This window comes from Ailuropoda melanoleuca, chromosome 14, assembly GCF_002007445.2.
Source record: "Ailuropoda melanoleuca isolate Jingjing chromosome 14, ASM200744v2, whole genome shotgun sequence".
Classification (NCBI taxonomy): Eukaryota; Metazoa; Chordata; class Mammalia; order Carnivora; family Ursidae; genus Ailuropoda; species Ailuropoda melanoleuca.
The window spans coordinates 10,499,200-10,520,029 of NC_048231.1; the positions used below are offsets into that span (position 1 = coordinate 10,499,200).

Consider the following 20,830-nt stretch of genomic DNA (forward strand, 5'->3'; position numbering starts at 1 on the left):
GACCCTGAGACCCAGACCGGAGCTGAGATCAACAGTTGGATGCCCAACCGAGCCCCCCAGGCACCTCTAAAAAACACCTTTTAAGCTGATACTGGGTAATTCAGATTATGAGTACTTTTGGTTTTCTGTATTTTGCCTATTCATATCATTGAAATATCCTACCAAAAAAAAAATAAGTCCATTACATTTTTTTGTACGGTAATACATTTTTTTAAAGTGCTTAATAGATAATACCTTCTTAATACTTTTTTTTTTAAGTGCTTAAAAAAGATTCCACAGCAGTAAAAAATTATCCTAACTGCCACCGAATCATGCTGTTTGGTTCAGTATGTCAAGGGGCATTTTGTTCGCAAAGATGATTTTCTGAGGGGTGGGGGGGAAGGGGGTGCTGGGAGGTCCAGGTGCATATTCTGGGGTCTGGAAGGGCGAGTCTGGCCTGGGATAGTGGGAGGGGGGAGGCTCGAGCCTGGGGGTGGGGGTGCAAGCAGGAGAGGACACGTCCCGCCCTGAGCAGGAGCAGAGAGGGGCTGCAGGCGGTCCGGCGGGGCCCACGCTCCCCGGCGCTCACCGAGACCATCCTGCCCTCGGAGGGCATGAAGGCGGGCCGGTTGCTGAGGCGCAGCTTGGTCTGCAGCGTGTTGAAGTTGATCTCCAGCTGGCACTTCTCCTGCACCTTGGGCGGCTTGTGCAGGCGCCGGTAGTCCCGGAAGTCCTCCAGCTTCTGCTGCATGGCGTGCATGGTGTTCTCCGGCGCCCGGTTCTCCAGCCACGGGATGGTGCGGCGGATCCACTCCAACAGCTGGAAGGGGAAGGGGCGAGGCTGCTGGGAGTGGGGCGAGGGCTGCTTCCCTCTCCTCCTGAGGGGCCTTTTGGCCCTTCCCACACTGGGGGAGCCGGCGGAGGGCCCTCCTGACAGCACACTGTGTCCCAACTCCCACTCCCCGGCCATGAGGCCAGGTTCTGGGGTGTTCCTTCATGCAGCCTGGCCACCAGCCTCCTCTCCACCAGGAGAAGAGGGTAACTCCATCTCCCTGCCCTGCCAGACCTGGTGAGAAGTCAGCTCAGCTAGGAGCAGACCCACCCTCTGGTTCCAGCTCGACCACCCGGCTGGGCCTCTGTGTCCTCATCCCTACCAGAGAGCGGGTTCACAGCTGTTTCCTGAGACCCCGTCACCTGGCCATCTAAAATTCTAGAAGCAGGATCTCAGATTCAAAATGGAAGAGGCCGGCTTCGGGGACACAGGCAGGGAAGAGCCTGGATGAGGTGATGATGGAGGAGAAGGTGGTGGGCGAGTGCTGGTGGTCACAGCAAATAGCATGAGCGCCTGCAAGGTGCCAGCCTGGCCCTCAAACGAACTCATTGGCATAATGACGGGAATCCCATGGGGTTAGATGCTGTGATCCTTCCCCAGGTTGCAGAGGGGTGACCGAGGCACCGTGAGGTTATGTGACCTGCCAAGGTGAGCAAACTGGCTAAGCCTGGCACCTGGGTTCTTATTATGCTGGATGGCAGATCCACCAAGAGGCCAGGCTAAGCGGTTCAGAAGGCTGAGTTCTTTTAAGGAAGAAGTAGAGCCTTCACCCAAATATGGTCAATGGCAGAACAGCAGACCCAGCGCTGTCTCCTGCTGTCCCCTGAGTGGGCCCAGCTGCTGTGCTAGCTTGAGCCAACGCTGGTCCATCTCCAGTTCACATCCTCTCAGAACCAGGTGTCCTCCTTTTCTAGGCCAAGCCACTCACAGAACAACAGTATACCAGGCTAGAAAGGCCCCTGAGATCTCTTGGCTTAGCTCTCACTTGACAAGTGAAAAAAACCAAGACCCAGAGAGGTGCAGTTTGCCAGGCTTACTGTTTGTTGGTGAGAGAAAAAGCTGGGGACTTGGCTCTTTGGAGCCTGGATATCGGCCCCGCCTCTGCCTTCTGGGAGAATGGGAGAGGAGTTAAAGCTTCCCTAGAGCTGCTGTGCTGGGACAAGGATGACGCCCAGCCTCAGACTGCACCCCAGGGATGGGTCTGGAGGTACAGGTTCTGGGGGCTCCATCTGCCCCCAGGGTGGGGTAGCAGAGCCTTGCTCGAGTGAGGCCAGGAGAATGCAGGAGGTACCCACATCGCTGGCCAGCTTCTCATAGTCTTCCATGAGCTGCTCATTCTCCTGGTTGACGGCCAACACCTTGCAGATGCGATTGGCTGCTGTCTCCGCCTGGCAACAAGAAAGGGGGCGGGAGGGGGTGGTCACAGTCAGCCCTGGGTAGCAGGAGCTCTCACCCCTGCAGCTCCCAACGCTTCGAATCCACTTTCTCCTCGCCAGCCTCTGCCAGCCCACGCTGGGTCCCACAGATCAAGCGAGCCCAAAGAGAGATCTTGCGGCTGAACCAGGGGCCCCTGGAGAAGGACCTGAGTTTGAGGCCAACCATGCATGTTGGAAGACACTAACGTGATGACTGAGACAATCAAAATGTTCAGCTCAGGTAAAGATGTGAGCAAATTCACACCCAGCCTAGAATCCCAAGTGGAGCCCCTGGGATTCCCAAGGCTCAGGCTCTCAGGTTGGATTGGCCAGGATCTTGGGAGATGCAGAAATTCAAAGCTGGGAGTCTGGAATAAGAATGAGAAGGAGAAGGGCCTCTCGAGATCCCTACAGAATCTGCTCCTGGCCCAAAGAACATCAGAGAAGACTTGGAGAACCTCTACGGTACGAAGGGCGAGACTTAAGGATCAACCCAGCACGGGCAGAATGTCCAGGAAGCTGGGCACAGGCGCCTGGGGGAAAGCTGAGTGCGGGTCTCGCGCTGAGTGAGTGCTGGGCTAGCAGACGCCCGACATGGGTCCTGGAGACAAGAGGAATGAGGGGACTGACTGGAAATCAGAGGCAAAGGCCCGGAAACTCCAAGAGACACTGCCTTCTCGGGCCATGGAGGGCACTGTGGACCCAACACCAGCAAGGGCCACACGGCCCTACGCACCAGGCACTCCGGTGATTTTTAAATTCATCTTTTCGCATCATGACCCAACTCCAAGGGGAGGGGAGCTCAAAGCCTTTTTGGGGTCCCGGGATAGAAACATAGCCTAGGGGTGGGAGCAGATAATGCCGTTGAAAAGACAGATATGCATTCTGGGGCCCTAGAGAAGGGTGACCCTGCCAATGGCAAGGGTTTAAGGGATAGAAAGAGGAGATCTCACAACTGGTTGACGAACAAGACAAAATGAGTTTTTATTGCAGCAAGATACACTGAGGCTAGGCATAAGAAGAACTGCCTGAGAATGAGGGTGCTTTGAACTGAAAAGAAATAATTAAGATGCAAATGTTTTTTCTTTGCAGAACTTTTCAAATAGGACACACGCCCACCGAATCATGTGTGTGTGTGTGTGTGTGTGTGTGTGTGTGTGAGGGCGCAGAAGAAGGTCAGCATAAAGGTCCTTTCAAGCTCAAAGTCAAGAGACTGCACCCTCCAGGGTGAGGTGTCAGAGCAAGGAGGCCTCCACCAGGTCCGACTGTGGGAAGGGCTAGAGGGCCTCCGAGATGGGGTTGGTGCTTGAGTCCCAGGTCTCAAGACACTGAGGCAAGGAGTCACATCCTTGGACCCTCCCCCTCTGCCCTCCAGCCTAACTCTGCCCTGGAGATGCCATGGCCACATCTCACCTGAAACTCCTGATTGATCATCCTTCCTCTTAAGAACCAACAGGTAACCACAGGGAACCCCAAGAGGTGACAAGGAGGGAAATTGCTTCCCTCTGGGGCCCTGGAAAGGGCAAGGTCATAGGAAACAGGCCGACGTGCCGAGGACGGCTAGGGAGGAGGATGGGGGGGGAGGGCAGCGGTCTCCGTACTGACATAGGTAAGCTATGTCCAGCACGCTGACCAAGGGGGTAAGAATCCGAGATTCTGCCCCACGTCACGGGCAACCAGCAGCTACCACTGTGAGGTTTCCCAGATAAAGCTCTCCCTGGCCTTGTTACCCCCCACTTCATCTTGAAATCCTGGGCTCAGGAGTCCTAAGCTTTGACTTGTGTGTCCATCTGTCAAACCAACAGACTGAATGAGGCCTGTGTTCGTGGAATTTTAGGAGACAGATCCTGGGAGCCTCCCTTGGGAGCCCCGCCCACCCCTCGGAGCCTGCTGCCTGTTCAAAGTCAACGGAGGCTCCTTTCGGATGAAGTCTGGAGGAGCTCCCCAGTGGGCCTCCTGGGCACTTTTCACAGAGACCCACCTCCTTCCCAGGCCCGCAACTCGGCCTGCCCAGGCCCAGGTGGCTTCACCCAGAGAGACTGAGAAAACCGGTCATTATCACCAGGAAATCTGCCTTCAGAAAGAGAGCACAGGCATTGCGGAAGAAGAGGACTTTCTTTAGAAACAGCAATGGCCCGTTTGCAAACTCCGTGGGGGCGCCTCTGCCCTCAAGGGACAGCCCCGCTCCCACGGTTCCCTTTAGCAAAGAAGCAGGTTCCCGGAATCCAGATTTGGTTTTAGGAAAAAAAAGAAAAAAAAAAAAAAAGGGCAGGTAGCAAGTTCAAGACCTTGACCCGTTTCTTTCGCTCACTGAGAACTCCCCCCTCCCCCCCCTCCCCGCAGAAGCCTACGAGATGACACTTGCTCCTAAGCTGGTCCCTTTGCAAAGAAGGTTTGGTCATCCACCACCCCTAGTCCAGGAGGCCACAGAGGCCACACAGGGAAGTAAGGCGTGTGGGACAGAATCGCTGCAGTGGGAGGCAAGTGAGACCCCTGAGGGTGGGACCGAGGCCTAGCCTCGTTGTCCCACTTTCTAGTTTTCTAGAAACTGTTTCTCCCGTGGCTACAAGAACTCCATCACTATGGGGGACTTAGGAGAGAGGTACCACCAAGTCATAAAGGCTGCTCAAAGGAGAGATTTGCTCTAGGGGAGGAAAGATTCAATCTCTGAAAGAAATGGAAATTGAAGTGCCATCAGAACACCAGCCCTGTGAGAGTCCTGGCCTCGGGCTCCACCAAGTCATAAAGACTGCTCAAAGGAGAGATTTGCACCACCAAGTCATAAAGGAGAGATTTGCACCACCAAGTCATAAAGACTGCTCAAAGGAGAGATTTGCTCTAGGGGAGGAAAGATTCAATCTCTGAAAGAAATGGAATTGAAGTGCCATCAGAGCACCAGCCCTGTGAGAGTCCTGGCCTCGGGCTCTTCCCGCAAGAGATGGGCTGCTTTGGAACCGGAGAAGCCAAACCAGATCACCCAGACCTTTCTGATGTTGACAGAATTTGCATGAGATAAGGGACATAAGCACAAATATCTTCAAAGGGCTGAGAAAATATTTTATTACACTGGGCAAAAGGATTACTTCTTTTTTTTTTTTTTAAAGATTTTATTTATTTATTTGACAGAGATAGAGACAGCCAGTGAGAGAGGGAACACAAGCAGGGGGAGTGGGAGAGGAAGAAGCAGGCTCACAGCAGAGGAGCCTGACATGGGGCTCGATCCCACAACGCCGGGATCACGCCCTGAGCTGAAGGCAGACGCTTAACCGCTGTGCCACCCAGGCGCCCCAAAAGGATTACTTCTAAATGCCAAAGGAAGACTTTTAGAAATTTGTGTTTACCTTCCCTTGGTTTATTTTATTTTTTCATGCCTTACTTTAAGTTGTATTATTATACAGCTTTACATAGAACAATCTGTTTGGTTTTATATTATTTTTTTGTAAGTTAGGGCCTATTATTCCTGGAGTACTAACAACTTCGCTATCCCACACGAAGCTCAGCTATCCCAAGCCAGACTGCTGCTCTAAAAAGCAACACTGAATTCGCTGGTCCAGGTAGTTAATTAAGGAGACAAATGTAGCCAAATGACGCACAATGGCTCTGCCACCCACAATCTACAGGGATTCGCATGAATGCTACCAAAATGTCATCTGTGACCTTTGTAGCCAAAAATTTCCCAAATCTACATAGAATGGCCCATTTCCTTCCTCCCACAGCTCAGCCCTTCCCCGTGTCTAAATCAGCACCCAGGCCCGGTGTCCCCACCAGTGGGGGCCTCAGGTAAAGGGGCTCAGGACACTCCCCAGTGCCATCTCCGGCTTCCCCTGGGTGCCTCATTCTGCGCAGTGGGAGAGACCTGGCCACCAGGGCTAACTCGTCCTCCCCTCGCAGGCTACACTATCATACCTCCAACTGTCACACACACTGTGACTGCCTTCCCTACCCTTGCCACATCTTCACTTGAGGACCCCTACTCAACCTTGAAGGCCCCCAAGCTCAAGGGCTTCCTGTTCAAGAAAGCACCGTGTTGTGCAGCCCTGCAGCCCTCCGGCCTGCCCCTCCCCTGCTCAAGTCTGTAGCAGAGCGGCCACCGATCAGTCCACAGCCATTGTTGGCTTCTAGGTGTAAGGGCTCCCCCCAGATGGACGGTGAATCCCTTGGAGGCAGGAATGGTGTTTCTCTCCTGTAGGAGATTCATAATGTGAAAAAAAGCAACCGACGGGCCAAACGGATAGATGTAAACGTCACCATCTACTCCTGAAAGCATCCAGAAACACCTACAGCACAGCTAGTCTGTGTAGCGGGTTATTTCTCACAACCATTCCCAACAAACCATGAACTTTAAGGCACAAACTACATAAACAAAACCTGTCGCATTCTGTTGATTCTCAGTCGACATGGGGGAAGAGGAGGGGAAAAGAAAACTGAGAAAGAATCAGAACCCAAACCAACATGTCAAACAGAAGTTGGCCCTTGTCCAACAGGGAAAACCAATGATGTGCACTTGCACACCATACGCCCGTGTGGGCACGGGGACTGCTAGACACACGCGTGCGCACATGCATGGGTCACGTGCGTGCACGCAAGGCACTCTGCTGCCTTTCTAGTTCCTCCCTCCAAGGCTTGACCAGAGAAAGACAGTGGAGGGGATGGAGAGCACTGGGCATGGGTTTCGGGATATGTCCCCCCACTGGCACAAGACATGGGGACAGTCAAGACAAGAAGAATGTGTGGGTCTGAAAGAATCCTCCTTCTTCCATAGGAGAGGGCAAAGCTTCCTCTTCCCCTGGCCCACTTGGCTCTAAGCAGTTGTCTGAATCCTAAGAAGTGGTTAGGGACAACTCTGGGAGGGGCTCCCGACCCAGGACATGAGAGGCACACCACCCTTACCTCACCCTGGCTACACTGGTGACCTTGTCCTTGAATGTGGACAAAAGGAGCATGAAATGGTTGCAACAAGGATGAGAGGGAGGCAGGAGGGCATGGGGGGAGGTGGCATGAGGTCTGGGAGGGGGGGAAGCAGGCCGCTACATGCACACGCACATATGCACGTGCACACGCACACTCTTGCACGCACTCCTGTCCGAGCATTTTCATCAGCCAGGACACAGGGAAGGCCAGTGGCAGCAGGCATGAAGCCCAGGAGAGAACCCCTGGAGGAGCAGGGGAGAGAGGGGAAGAGATGGAAAGAGGAAAACCCCACAGCAGAGCGCCCTCTAACTATGGACGCAGGCAAGCGGGGGTGGGGGGGCCCTCTGTGGTTATCAGGGCTGGGGGCCCACCCAGGAAGTAGACAGATGCTGCTCACACGCTGGCTGAAAGGTGGGGGACTCAGAGGGGCCAGAAAAACTTGGCAAGAGAGCAGTAGCGGAGGTGGGACAGAGAGAAATAGGAAGCAAGAGGCAGACCAGAGAAGAGGCTGGAAGGGGCTGGGGATCCTGGGAGGGCCAGGACACCTGTGAGGAAGCCTCCACACGGGACAGCTCTCCTGTCTCTGTGCCAAGGAGGCAAGGCCTGGAAGGCAGGCGAGGAGGGTTCTGGGTGCCCATGCAGCCAGGGTACAGGGCTGCTGCTAGCCCATACGGTGCTTCTGTGGGATGGGTTAAAGCTGCCTCTTCCCAAGGCACTTCTAGTGGAAAGCTATCACACCGATATGTTAGAGCCCGTTCTTCCTGCCAGCTGCAGGCCTGCTTCAGTAACAACTATTCAAATCTCCATGGTCCACGGGGCACCCACGGCACCCCTGGGGAGTGTGCAGCCTGCACCATGCCCATGGCAGGCCTGGCTGGGAAGGGCGCTGAGCCTCTGGCCTGGATACTAGAGAGAAGGCAGGAAGATTTCTCCCTGCCCTGTCTGCTGGATGATTTGCGGGGATGGTCTTGCCTAAGCGGGAAGGAGAGAAAATGAAGGGGTCCTGAATGTTTCAGGGAACAGTCAGGAAGCACAGCCAGGAGCTGTACCACTTCAGGTAAGGGCTCCTGACTCAGGGTCCAGGGAAGGCACTGAGACCACAAGCTTCTTTCCCATCTGTGGCCTCCACTAAGCCCAGGGTGCACGGACAGAGACACGGGGGCCAGCCTGAGGCTGGGGCTCTCTGGCGCCTTCAGGTGTCCTGGCCAAGGTTCAGAGAGCACAAGAGGCAGGGGCCTTCACTAGTCCCTCCCATCACTGCAGGGGCTGCGCCCCATGGGACTGTCGCTAGAGCATCCCGGGAGGACGGAAGAGCTGGGCGGAGGGCGGCCGGGAGAGCGGGCGAGGCCGAGGGAGAGCTCACCTTCTGCGCACCCAAGAAGGCGTGGCAGTGACATGACACACTAGGTCACATGGCCTTCCCATCCGGCCTTAGCGAGCCTACACATCTGCACAGAGAAGGAGAAGAGATTGAGAGGAGAGAGGAGGGCGGCAGCGGCACAGAACAAACCCAAACAGCGTGGTGGACAGAGAGAACACAGGACGGTCGCAGAGACAGCAAGTGAGGGAACGGGCAGAGAGAGGAGCAATGAGATGGTGGGAGGAAAAGGCGCAGGGAGGGGAGAGAGCACAGGCTGAGACAGGGAAGGGGGAGAGAGAGCAGAGGGGAAGGTTGGGCAGAGGTGGGGGGAGCACCCCCATCATGCACGTGGAGACAGGTCACTCAGACTCCATGCGGACGGTGGGAAATTTGCCTGAGCACATCCACGTGATGGGACAGGTCCACAGCCCGAAACCATGAAGGCCCAGCCTGTGGTCTGTGGTTGTGTCGGCCTGCATGTTGCGTTTCCAGGGTCCTGCCTGTGAGAGGGGTCTAGAAGAGGGGCTTCTGCTGCCTGAGCTAAGCCTAGTAAAAAAAAAAATCTTCCAATCTTTAAATCGGCAGTGTGAATGGTGCTCTTTAGTCGTGGTACCCTTGTGCAGTGTGGAACCTGTACAACTGGACTTTAAACTCAGGCCTCCCTGAGCAAAACTGAGCCAGGGCATTTGAAGGGGCTCACAGATGCCTGCCTCCTCCCTCCCTGCGCCCCCGCCACTCCAAGGGGTTGTGCTTATGTCTGCGAATACAGAGTGCAGAGTGACCCCACATGTGGGTCCCAGGCAGGATATAGAACGATATGAAAGGCACCAGGGCCCAAAAAAGCTGTGGATAGATCTGCTAAGTCATGCCCGTGAATGGGAGAAAGGTGGGGGCTTCATGACACCTTTGTAAAATAGGTCAGTGAAGACAGGCGATGCCTCCCCGGGGGAAGCCTCGTGGCTCTGTGAAAGCCTACAGTTCCAACAAAGGTGGGCACGGAGGGGCTGCTGGCCACTGCGCCTTCTAGGTGTCCAGAACCCCCAGCCTGATTTCACACATGCAGCTCTTCCTGCTTAAGCCAGCCCTCTGGGTCCCAGAAGGCAAGGTCTAGCCCAGTCTTCTCAGACTGTAGAGGAAGAGGAGAGGAGGGGTGGAGATGCAGGGCGGGAGAGAGCGGAGCAAGAGCAGCATGCCACGTTGGCACCGGGAGCTAACTCTACCAAAGAGACAGACCATCCGGACCCCGTTGCCAGGGAGAGGTGGGTAGGGTGGGGGGGGGGCGCATGGTTTGGGGCCCAGCATGAGGTGTGCTGCGCGAGGAAGGAGCAGGGGGCCCCAGGTACCTTCTGGGCTCCAGAGAAGGCATGGTAGAAGCTGGACACGTAAGTCATGATGGCTTTCTCATCTGGCCGGGCAGTTCCGACGATGTCTGTCAAGAAAAATCTGGAGTTAAAAGCCAGCTGGTGAACACATGACGCACTTCCTGAGGTGATGCGGCAGGAAGCTTGCAGAACCTCTAAGTCTCCTTGCCCAAGTGCCAACCAAGCCTGAATCCTACCTGCTTCTGGCATCAACCTCCACTTCCAGGAATAGGAGAGGGAGAGGGAGCAGAGAAACTGTGTCCCCAGGAAGCAAGCAACAAACCCAGAATAAGGAACGTCCCATGAGCAGCTGGCCCTGTTTCTGCAATGAGTTCAATGGCAGGAATAAAAAGGAATGGAGGGAAGAGGAGGGCGCTACAGATGGGAAAGGACAGAAGAAAGAGAACAACTAAATGCCACGTGCAGACCTTATCTGGATCCTGATTAAAACAAACCAACTCTCAAAAGAAACAACTGGGGAAATTTGATTTTGAATTGGACAGTAAATATATCAAGGAATTACAGTCACCTTGCTAGGTATGAAATTTGTTTTACGGTTGCATAAGAAGATATCCATATTTTTAAGGTATGTATTCTGAAGTATGCAGTGGTGAAATGCTGCGATGTCTGGGATTTGTTTTAAAATATTTCAACTAAGAAAACAAAGGGGGAAAAAAGTGGCAAAATCTAATTGTTTCTTTGGGATGATGCGTCTGTGGAAGTTCTTATACTATTCTTCCTGCTTTTGCATAGACTGGAAACGGTCCCAGACAGACATTGTCACCAACCCTCACCTCTCCCTCCCAGTCTCCTAAGGGCCCAGTCATCTTTTTAAAAATCACTTGCTTTGCCATAAATGCCAGTTGGCCCCTCTCTTTCCCCTACAAGTTAGGTGTGGATATAGACCCCAAACCCCTCACCACCCCTGTGAAGTACCCATCACTGACAGCTCTCTGTGAATGCACATGTCAACATACTTCTGTTTGCTTTTCTGTGAATCTGTCTTTTGCCGGTCTAACTTAGAGGATCCCAGTGGGAGTGCCTAAGAGGGTAAGGGCAGAGTTTTTCCGTCCCCTACAGCAACAAGGGAACGCTGTGCTCCCCCCCAGCGCCCACTCCCCCAGCCCCAAGACAGAGATGAGAACAGGCAGGTGCTGCAGACCAGCCTCCAAGGCATCAGCTGGCCTCCCCCCCAAACCACAGGCAATGAGGAATCCCCGACAGGCAGGTGCCCCCGGGCTCCCCAGATGAGGTCGCAGAGCCAGGCCTCTTCCCCTCCCATCTCGGCTGCTGGGGCCCACCCATCTCAGCCACTGGCGGGCAGGTGAGAGAAGAGCCACCGACACAGAAGGAAACACCTTTTACCTTCCGCATCCAACATCTTGGGGATGTCCAGGTACTTCTCGGCCACATCGAAGGCCGTGTTCAGATTTGTGAGTGGGTCGTCCTAGAGGAAGAAGAGGATGAAGGCATGGGGGGCCCAAGAAGTCACTGGTCACCCACATCTGAGTGATCAAAGACGGGTGCAGGGAGGATGTCTATGGTCCCCTGGGCTTGGTCCCCAGGGCCCAGCTCTGGGTGTACAAGGCCGGCTTCACCTCTAGAGCTTGCTGGGTGGGCGTTTATAGGGCCATTTTTCCTCCTCAAGCCTCAGTTTGTCATAGAAAGAGGGCGAAGAATGCTGGCCTGCAGCCCAAGAAAGAATGGCTAAGAAGTACACACCAAGAGCAGATCACTGGTCTGGGCGCCGCTCGTCTTGGCTTCTGGCTTCGGCTCTGCCAGCAGCCGGTGCGACGGCTCAGCGACCCACCCTCGGCTTCCCCTCCGCTATCGAGGAGTTGGGCTAGGAGGCTGCTCGCATCCCATGAAATCTGGGGGCTCCTTCAAAAGCCACAATTTGACTACTCTGACTTCTGCTACCATCTCCAGAACACGTCCTGGGGAGTGCGGAGGATGCGGAGAAAGCGGGGCCCATGAGCGCCGTGGGTGGGAGTGCAGACTGGGGCAGCTGCTGGGAGCACAGCATGCAGGGCCCTCAACCAGTTAAATCTAGGACCTGCCATATGACTCAGCAGTCCCGCTTCTGGGTATACAGCCCAAAGTACTGAAAGCAGGGACTTTAATCGCTATGTGCATGCCCATATTCCTAGCAGCATTATTCACAAGAGCCACGAGGCGAAAATAACACAACTGCTACTGCCAGACGAGCACACAAACTAAAGTGGTGTCCGTACAATGGATTATTATCCTGCCTTCAAAAGGACGGAGACTGACACCTGCTACCACCTGGGTCAGCCTTGAAAACATTCACTTGGGGAAGTAAGCCAGACACAAATACTGCAGGATTCACGTATACGAGACATCTAGAGCAATCAGAGTCATTGAGTCAGAAAGCAGATGGTGGCTGCCGGGGGCCGGGGGAGCGGAGAGCGGGGCGTGATGGTTTCCTGGGTGCAGGATCTCAGTTGTGCGGGACCAAGAGCACTGGAGACATGCCCCTGCCACCACCCCGTGCACCTCAGCATGGCTCAAACGTTTAGATCATACATGTTTTGTGTTCTTATATATGTTATATTTTATGTTATGTACGTTTTACCACAATTAAAAGAATTTTTTTAATGTGGGTAGGAAACCACCACACAGTAATGGGAGTTCCTTGCTGGTCCTTCCACACTATGTCCTGGTTCCCCAGACTAACCTAAAGCCACCTGGTTTTGTCAGCGCAGGACTCAGTGTCCCCATTTGCTAAGACAAGAAGCACAAAGTTACAAAGAAATAAATACATTCATCCAGGATGCTTTCAGGAGGAAACTGCTTAAAATAGAGAAGGTGGAGTCCTTCTGGGAAAGTTTTTTTTACAGCTTTCAGAATGATAAAAAAAAAAAAAAATGCCAAGCAGTGAAAGTCACTTCCATCCAGGGCCTCCAGCAGCCCTCAGGCCCCGGGCTACACCCGCTGGCCACACTCAATTTCTAGGGACAGCCAGGCTCCCACGCCCAGGTAAGGCCACACCGGGAAGGAAGAGCTTCCCAGCCAGAGCCCCAGGGCTCTCCCCTATGTCCAAACAGCAGCTGGCTCTGGCAACCTATGCTTCCTGGAAAGCATCCATGGTTCAGTGGGACCAGGTCTGTGCTAGGATTTGGGTTGGATTTTACTGATGCTACTGAACTAAGGAGAGGAGACAGACACAGTGAAACAGGGAGATAAGACAAGACACGTGGGGGTAGGCAGCTGGCCGGGTAGCAGACAAAGGGCCCTAGACTCTCACCTCCCAGAGGGCCAAGACCCCTGCAGTCTTTGGCACTGGGCAAGGGACTGGACAGCCACAGTCAGCAGGGCCCCACTTTATACGGGGTGGCAAACGGCTGTGGATTTTTTTTTTTAAAGATTTTATTTATTTGACAGAGAGACAGCCAGTGAAAGAGGGAATACAGCAGGGGGAGTGGGAGAGGAAGAAGCAGGCTCCCAGCGGAGGAGCCAGATATGGGACTCGATCCCGGAACGCCGGGATCACGCCCTGAGCCGAAGGCAGACGCTTAATGACTGTGCTACCCAAGCGCCCCCAAACGGCTGTGGACTAACTAGCTGTCCTCCCAGCACACGGACACAAGGACAGACACACACACCTATCACCAATGCGCGTCAGGCAAACACTAAGGAGGTATGTGATGATGCCTCTGAAAGAAAATTCGCCACCTCTAGGGTTTCCCGCCTTGGCTCTGTTTGATTTGGCCACACAGCTTTCGGGTAAGTGGGGGGTTCTCGACCTGATTTTCTTCCTTGCGAGGCAGCTGAGCGAGAGTGTAGGGACCCTCCCACCCACCAAGATGGTGGCTTGCGAACAGCTGGACCCCTGACTAAAGATACATGCAGGGCCAGGCCGCCGGCTTCAGCCTGGCTTCAGGTACTGGAGGATATGGGAGTCTACTCCTTTTCTCCCCCACGCCCTGGAAACTGAGGCCCTGACACCATCATGGAGTTGCCAGAGTCGCTCCTGCACTGGCAACATCAAGCCTGGCCTCTGGGGGCACAAGCCAGATGGGGGTCTTCGTTGCACCGTGTTCTCCAAGTGTCAAGGTCAAGTGGAGAAGTACAAGAACAGGCATTCCTAGAAGCTGCCTTGTCGAGAGATGGGCACACGGACCGGGGACATTCCAACCCGAGTTCTAGATCATCAGCTGGGGGTCTGGGGAGGGCTCCACGGGAGGCCCCTTCGCACTGGGATGGGCTCAGAAGGAAGCTGGTGAGTGAGGTCAGAGCGGTCCCGGTCAGGCCTCTGCAAGGTCTAGGTGAGCCCGGACACCAGAACCACCGCAAAGTTCAGAAGAGCTCCCACCTCCCGTCTGCTCCTCAACACACACACGTGCTCCGGAAAATCCCGCAGCGGCTTCAAGCCAAGAGCAGAAGCGACATCAGGCAGCAGCGCAAGCAAACCCCCCAGCCCAACTTCAGCAGTGAACTTGGCGGGCACCTGCTGGGACTGCACGGCAAGCCTTGGGCCAGGGTGGAAGCAAATGCCTCTGATGGGCAATAGCTTCAATTATGGAAGGATCACATCCACTTTATAAACCCCGGGAAACAGCAGGGGAAATGTCAGTGGGGTCCCATCACCCCGACAACATGCTGTGGTGCTTCCGACACGCTGTGAGCTGTTCCGTCGGCGAGGACTCTGTGCCGTGCACACAGGGCGCCCACGTAGCCCCATGGTGAAGGTGTTTTTCTCTGACTTCTACAGGCTATCTCCGGGGCCAGTCTGAGGGGAATGACACCCCTGACCATGGCCATGGGCTCTCAGAAGAGGGCCCCAGTCCTGCCTGTCCACCTCCCCGCTACCCAGCAGGGACCTGGCAGCCGGGAGCCGGCCACAGGGAGTCAGGTAAGTGCACGTACCTTCCGCAGCTTCCCATAGTCAATCAGCTCAGGCCGGTGTCGGTGGATCAAGGCACAGAAGCCGAGGCCATCCTTCCAGCTGCCCGAGGGGGAGAGAAGGTGGGGGGCAAGCTGCTGAGTGGGGCCGGGCACTAACTAAGGAGAAAGCTCTAAACAAGGATTGGGAGGGCGTCCTCCTTTTTTTCAGAGAGGAACACATAGTGCTTCGGAGCAGGAGTGAGGAGAAGACAGGATGGGAAGCAGCATTTCTTCTTGCCATAATCCCAGGCACTGGGGTCAAGATTTTGTGGGGCCTGGTAAGTTGAGACACCTACCACATGCAACTCTACCCTCCACCAAGGTCTCTGTTCCCCCTCCTTCCCCGCTCTGTTCCAGTGCCCCAGGCCAGAACTTTCTGGACACCTCCTTGGGGAGCTCCCCAGTGGCTTGAGCATTAACCAAAAGCATAGGTAGCAGCAGCCACATCAAAGGCACCACTGGGAGGGAAGGTGGCTTCAGAGGGTGTGTGGCATCCCCTAGAGAGAAACTTCTTCCCCAGGGAGCTCTGCTGTGTTCTAGCACTGAGATTAACCCAGCCAAAGGGGGCCGAGGGGTCTTGGGGAAACAGCCCAGGTTCTGCAAGAGCCCCTCAGCCCCCAGCCACTCACCTTATGTGGAAGTTCTGGATGTTGACGTTTTTGTAAGGGGCTGTCTTTCTCTGACACCACAAGAGCAGCCCTTCCTTCGCAGAGGTCTCTGTGAGGAGGGGGACGACAAGCGGAGAGGTCAGTGGGCTGGCTCAGTGCAGAGAGGGGTGCTGACTCACGGGAAGCCCCACCGTGACCACGGGGTCCATGCTCATTCACATGAGGGGTCCAAAGACCCCTAGATTCCAACCCTGGGGCTACCAGGCCACTAAGTCTGTTTCCTCAACAAACTTTGAGCAGTCATTTGAGGAAACAAAGAAGCAAGTGAGGCAGCTTTTACAAGCTAGCCACATAACACATTTAAATACTGATATAATGGCCTTTTAAATTTTCAGAATATCTCCCCCATCATTCCCTTTTATTCAAAGACATGTAGCATTACAAAGTCAATCAGCAACCTATGTCAGGTCTACGTTTGATTGGTCTATGAAATCTAAAGTCCTGGGATCTCCACGTAGGGGCATTCAGGCCGTGCAGAGTGCACAGAGCCGTATGGGACAGAAGCATTAGAATTATCTAAAAAATAAAGTTTCCTTATATTTAATGCATGATTGACACCGTTGCTGGATGTGTGAAGCCGACACACGTCTGTAAGGTAAAGCAGCCAGGCGTCAGAGGAGACCCCAGGAGCTCCCAGCACAGGAGGGTTGCAAACCACACTGCCCCCATGTGCTCACATCTGTGAATTGCAGAAATGGTACCCAGCGAAGAGGCTTCATGGGCAATCTCACTTACTCTCAATTCACAAAATGGACTTTAAGAGGACATTAAATGATTTCTGCAAAGATAATATTTCAAGCACAATTTTAAAAAATCAGCAAAGCTAATGCTTCCACTCAGCTCAAGTTCATCTGCGATATTACTAGATTAAAACAATGACAATTTAACCAGAGCTGACAAGAAATCAGCCCCCAAAGAATCAAACTGATCTCATCAAGAAGGCGATTTGAAAGCGGATTTATATCCACCATCCCTAACAAGAACCATGTTCGAACTGACTACTGTGGACACCTTCTTAACTGCTTCAGCCCTAAATACCAAGCATCTATAAATCAAATGTAGGCCTTCACATGGCTGTATCATCATGTGTCGAACCAAAATTTCCATAAGAAAGCAATTTATTCCACATTCCTCTCATCAAAAGAATTACTTTGAATAAAAATCTTTATAAGATTCCTGGGTCATGAAAATGAATAAAAATATATTTTGTAAAGAATATGCATTTATTTATTTTTTCAGTAATCTTTGCACCCAGTGTGGGGCTCGAACTCACAACCCCAAGATCAAGAGTCGCACGCTCTGCTGTCTGAACCAGCCAGGCGCCCCATGAATAAAACATATTTTTAAAATATTATCTCCATCTCACCTTTTTAAAATTTGTTTCGGTATGTGTGTTTCATAATACGAATATCAACACATAAATACAATTGATTACAAAATAAATACACACATATCAGATGTAAAGCTCAAAAAATGCTGAAGTGTGGAACCAAAAGTTGAATAAGATCACAAGATCGCGGCCCCAGACTAGAAGGGCCTCTTGAAGATCTGTGAAGTGGCCACCAGAGGGCGCTATGAGAACAAAGTGGAGGACCTCGGGTCCCCTCGAAATCCTGCCACGCCACCTTCTGGCTGCTAAGCTTTTCCGTGCCCTTTTGGCTTTAACAACCCAAGAGCCAATAGGTCCCCACAGCACCCCTGGGCAGTCCCAAAGTGAGCAGGATTCCCTGGGGCCAACATACCAGCGGGAACCAGCACCTAAACAGTTCTTATTTCTCTACAGACCAGGAGGGAAGGCAGATACCCGTGACGGGTCAGAAGCCCAGGATGTGGCCCACGATCAGGCCCCCACTGCCAGGGGTCGGGGGTTCTCCAGGCTGAGCTCAGGGAGGAAGACGTGATGGTGAGAGCAGGAACTTGGGGACTAATGAAACAGAAAAGGAGACCCACCTTCCACAGAGATGTCCTGGATGGCAAAACGGAGGATGATGGTCCAGATCATGCCCAGGGTCATTTTCACATTCCCATCCACGATTTCTATGGAAATGGCATCGGGACATGTTAGGATGGCTGTTAGCAGGGGCAGAGTTAAAATTCTCGGAGAGCCCACATCACTGCATGTACCACGTAGGAAATCAAAGACCACACAGCTCCACTGCCAGGATAAAGTTAAGTATGTTCTTAGAAGTACAATGAGGTATCACAGGTGCCAGGAGAGAAGTCTATTTGGGGGTGACCCGGGACACGGGGGAGGTATGATCAATTCCACTGGGTGCATCAGGGAAGCCAAGAGAGACTGACAGAAGAGGGACAGGTTTCTAAATCATCACAAGTGGTCTGGCATCTCTGAGTTGGGGAAGTCTGGGTAATCACAGCTCTCAAAATAGCCATCCACGCCCAAAAAGCCACTGTAGGCAACAGAAAGAAATCAATCCAACAAAGGTTTATAAACTGACATCTTGAAGGATCCACCAACTCACAAATCAACCGCATGCCATGACTTGGGTATCAAAATGTGTATTTTTTAAAAAGTCAAACAACAGCTTCAAGATCATGATTAAGCGCTAACCCACTAAATTCAGTCTAAGCAACACTTTTTAGACTTTTAAAAAATGCTATAAATTCTATTAAGTAATTCTTTTTTTCCCCCTGTACGAGGCCCAGAGGCAAGGACTACAAACATAAACACCTGTCTAAGGAGCCTAAGACATGGAGCCGTAGGGGGCTGAGCCCGTGACAATCAAATGTAGACTCACCCTCACCTGCTTCCAAACCAGGAGACAGTAACCCAGCCCCGTGGCAAGGTATTCTCAGCTAACAGTCTGGCATCCAAAGAATATCTTATTTTTTCCAACCTGAAAAACTGACTAAGGAGAAACCTAACAGGACCATGAGAAGGGATAATTTCCAGGAACTCCTAATATCCTGAGCCCATGTCCACGAGGGTCTGCTTCCCACAAACTGGTTAAGCAAGAGTGGATGCCACTAAGGAAATCACATTCTAAGATCTTATCACCTTCCTCAAAAGGGAGGGCAAAACCGCGTGCCGCTGTGGGCCCAACAAAGTGCAGAGCGTGGCTGCTAATTCCCGGCAGGGCGGGCGACTCCGCTGAGCCTGCATCAGGGAGCGGAGGGGGGAACAGCGTCCAAGTCGGGCAGGGGACAGGATGTCACTCTTCCTGCTAACAAGGGCCTTCTATGCCCCTCCCAGAGCCACAGACACTAGTGGGACGCAGACCCGAGTCAGAGGGCTGGGGTGAGAGACGGAGAACTCAGGAGCATACAACCATGTTCTTTAAGAAGTAAAACAGCCAACCAGCACCGTGCAGAGCATGCTGGGGGACACAGAGACACTTCATCAGTGAAGAACCAGTTCATAAAGATTTGGTGTTTAAAAAATGCCCTTTCATTTGTGATTTCCAATGGTTTCATCTGTATAACATTTAAAGAGTTTATATAAATAGATAAGGAAAAAAGTCTAAGTTCACAACAAGCAAAAGACCTGAATAAATACTTCACAAAAACTTGAAATACAACCAATTTCCAAGTATGTTCAATCTCCCCTGTAATTAAGGAAGATAACAGTTTCCCAGCTGTTACACTAGCAAAGTTAAAAAACAAGGAACCCACACCTTGATGTGTGTTGATGGTAGCAAGACTACCTACCGCACTGTGGCTAAAAGTGGTTTTAAAAAAAACACTTTCTGGGGAGCCTGGGTGGCACACCTGGTTAGGCGTCCAACTCCTGGTTTCAGCTCAGGTTGTGATCTCCCAGTCATGAGATCGAGCCCCAGGTTGGGCTCCACGCTCAGTACAGCGTCTGCTCTAGATTCTCTCTCCCTCTGCCCCTCCCCCTCACGCTCTCACTCGTCCTCTCTCTAACAAATAAATCTTTTTTTTTAAATTTTTTATTTATTTATTTATTCGACAGAGAGAGAGGGACAGCCAGCGAGAGAGGGAACACAAGCAGGGGGAGTGGGAGAGGAAGAAGCAGGCTCATCATGGAGGAGCCTGATGTGGGGCTCGATCCCATAATGCCGGGATCACGCCCTGAGCCGAAGGCAGACGCTTAACCGCTGTGCCACCCAGGCACCCCTCAAACAAATAAATCTTAAGGGGCGCCTGGGTAGTGCAGTCGTTAAGCGTCTGCCTTCAGCTCAGGGCGTGATCCCGGCATTCCGGGATTGAGTCCCACATCGGGCTCCTCCGCTGGGAGCCTGCTTCTTCCTCTCCCACTCCCCTGCTGTGTTCCCTCTCTCACTGGCTGTCCGTCACATAAATAAAATCTTTAAAAAATTAAAAAAAAAAAACAAAAACAAATAAATCTTAAAAAAAGGAAACACTTTCTGGGAAATAATTTGGCAACAGGATCAAGCATCTTGAAGTTGTTCAACATTTTTTTTTAAGATTTTGTTTATTTATTTGACAGAGAGAGAGAGCACAAGCAGGGGGAGCAGCAAGCAGAGGGAGAAGCAGGCTTCCCGCTGAGCAGGGAGCCCAATGCAGGACTCGACTCCAGGACCCCAGGATCATGACCTGAGCCGAAGGCAGATGCTTAACCGACTGAGCCACCCAGGCGCCCCAAAATCATTAGACTTTTTGACAGTGAAATCTCCCTCTAGGAATCGCTGCCTAGCCGATGATCCGACATGCAGAGTTAAGGCTGCCATACGGGGAGCCTGCAGTAGGATCATTTATCATGGCCCCAAGCTGGAAAGCGAGAATATACCCAGTACAAGATGTGATGGACTAAATGCCCTGCCCGTCACCCATCTGCTCAGAACCCCCACAGCTTCCCACCTGACTGGGAGTCAAAGCCAGTGGCCAGTGAGACCCTGACGGTCCCCCACCCTCTCCAGTCACATGGCCCCCCCATAGCTCTCTCCTCCCTGGATATCCACGTGACTTGTCCCTAACCTCCCTCCATCTCCGCTTCATCTTCTCCTGGAAACCTCCCACTTTACTCCCTGCTTGATTTTTCTCCATTTAACACGTGTGTGTGTGTGCATGTGTGTGTGTGTGTTTTCACTCTTCCCTTCCGGAACATAAGCTCCACAAGGGGAACAATTTTTCCATTTTGCACCACTGCTTATAGCCCAGCAGAGTGCCCAGCACAGAGAAAGCCCTCCATCGTTTGTTGAATGAATGAATGAATGAATGAATGAATGAATGAATGAATGAATGAGTACTGGAGGGCACTACACACATGCGGGTGAATGGGCAGCCAGGCCTGTGGGTGGGAGAACAGAAGGGCACTCAGGCTCCCCCAGGGCAGGACCCAGGTCTGGAACAGAGCGCAGCTGTGCTCAATGATTAACACAGTCACTAAAAATTACATTCATGAGTTTTTAATGACCTGGAGAAATCTTTATAATATGGAAAGTGGAAAAAGCAAG

The 20,830-nt window shown here is 52.7% G+C and overlaps 1 protein-coding gene across 3 annotated transcripts in view; it reads right to left on the bottom strand.

Annotated features, from left to right (window-relative positions):
* The window catches only part of ACTN1 (actinin alpha 1), a 93,770-nt gene that overhangs the window by 14,082 nt on the left and 58,858 nt on the right, over nucleotides 1–20,830 (bottom strand). For all 3 annotated transcript variants that reach the window (XM_034642784.1, XM_034642785.1, XM_034642787.1), the window contains exons 4-10: nucleotides 17,385–17,471; nucleotides 15,396–15,483; nucleotides 14,749–14,827; nucleotides 11,224–11,305; nucleotides 9,841–9,926; nucleotides 2,107–2,199; nucleotides 569–799 (exon numbers count right to left, since the gene is read on the bottom strand). In XM_034642784.1, coding sequence (XP_034498675.1) covers nucleotides 569–799; nucleotides 2,107–2,199; nucleotides 9,841–9,926; nucleotides 11,224–11,305; nucleotides 14,749–14,827; nucleotides 15,396–15,483; nucleotides 17,385–17,471 — 746 coding nt within the window. The remainder of the gene's footprint in view (nucleotides 1–568; nucleotides 800–2,106; nucleotides 2,200–9,840; nucleotides 9,927–11,223; nucleotides 11,306–14,748; nucleotides 14,828–15,395; nucleotides 15,484–17,384; nucleotides 17,472–20,830) is intronic.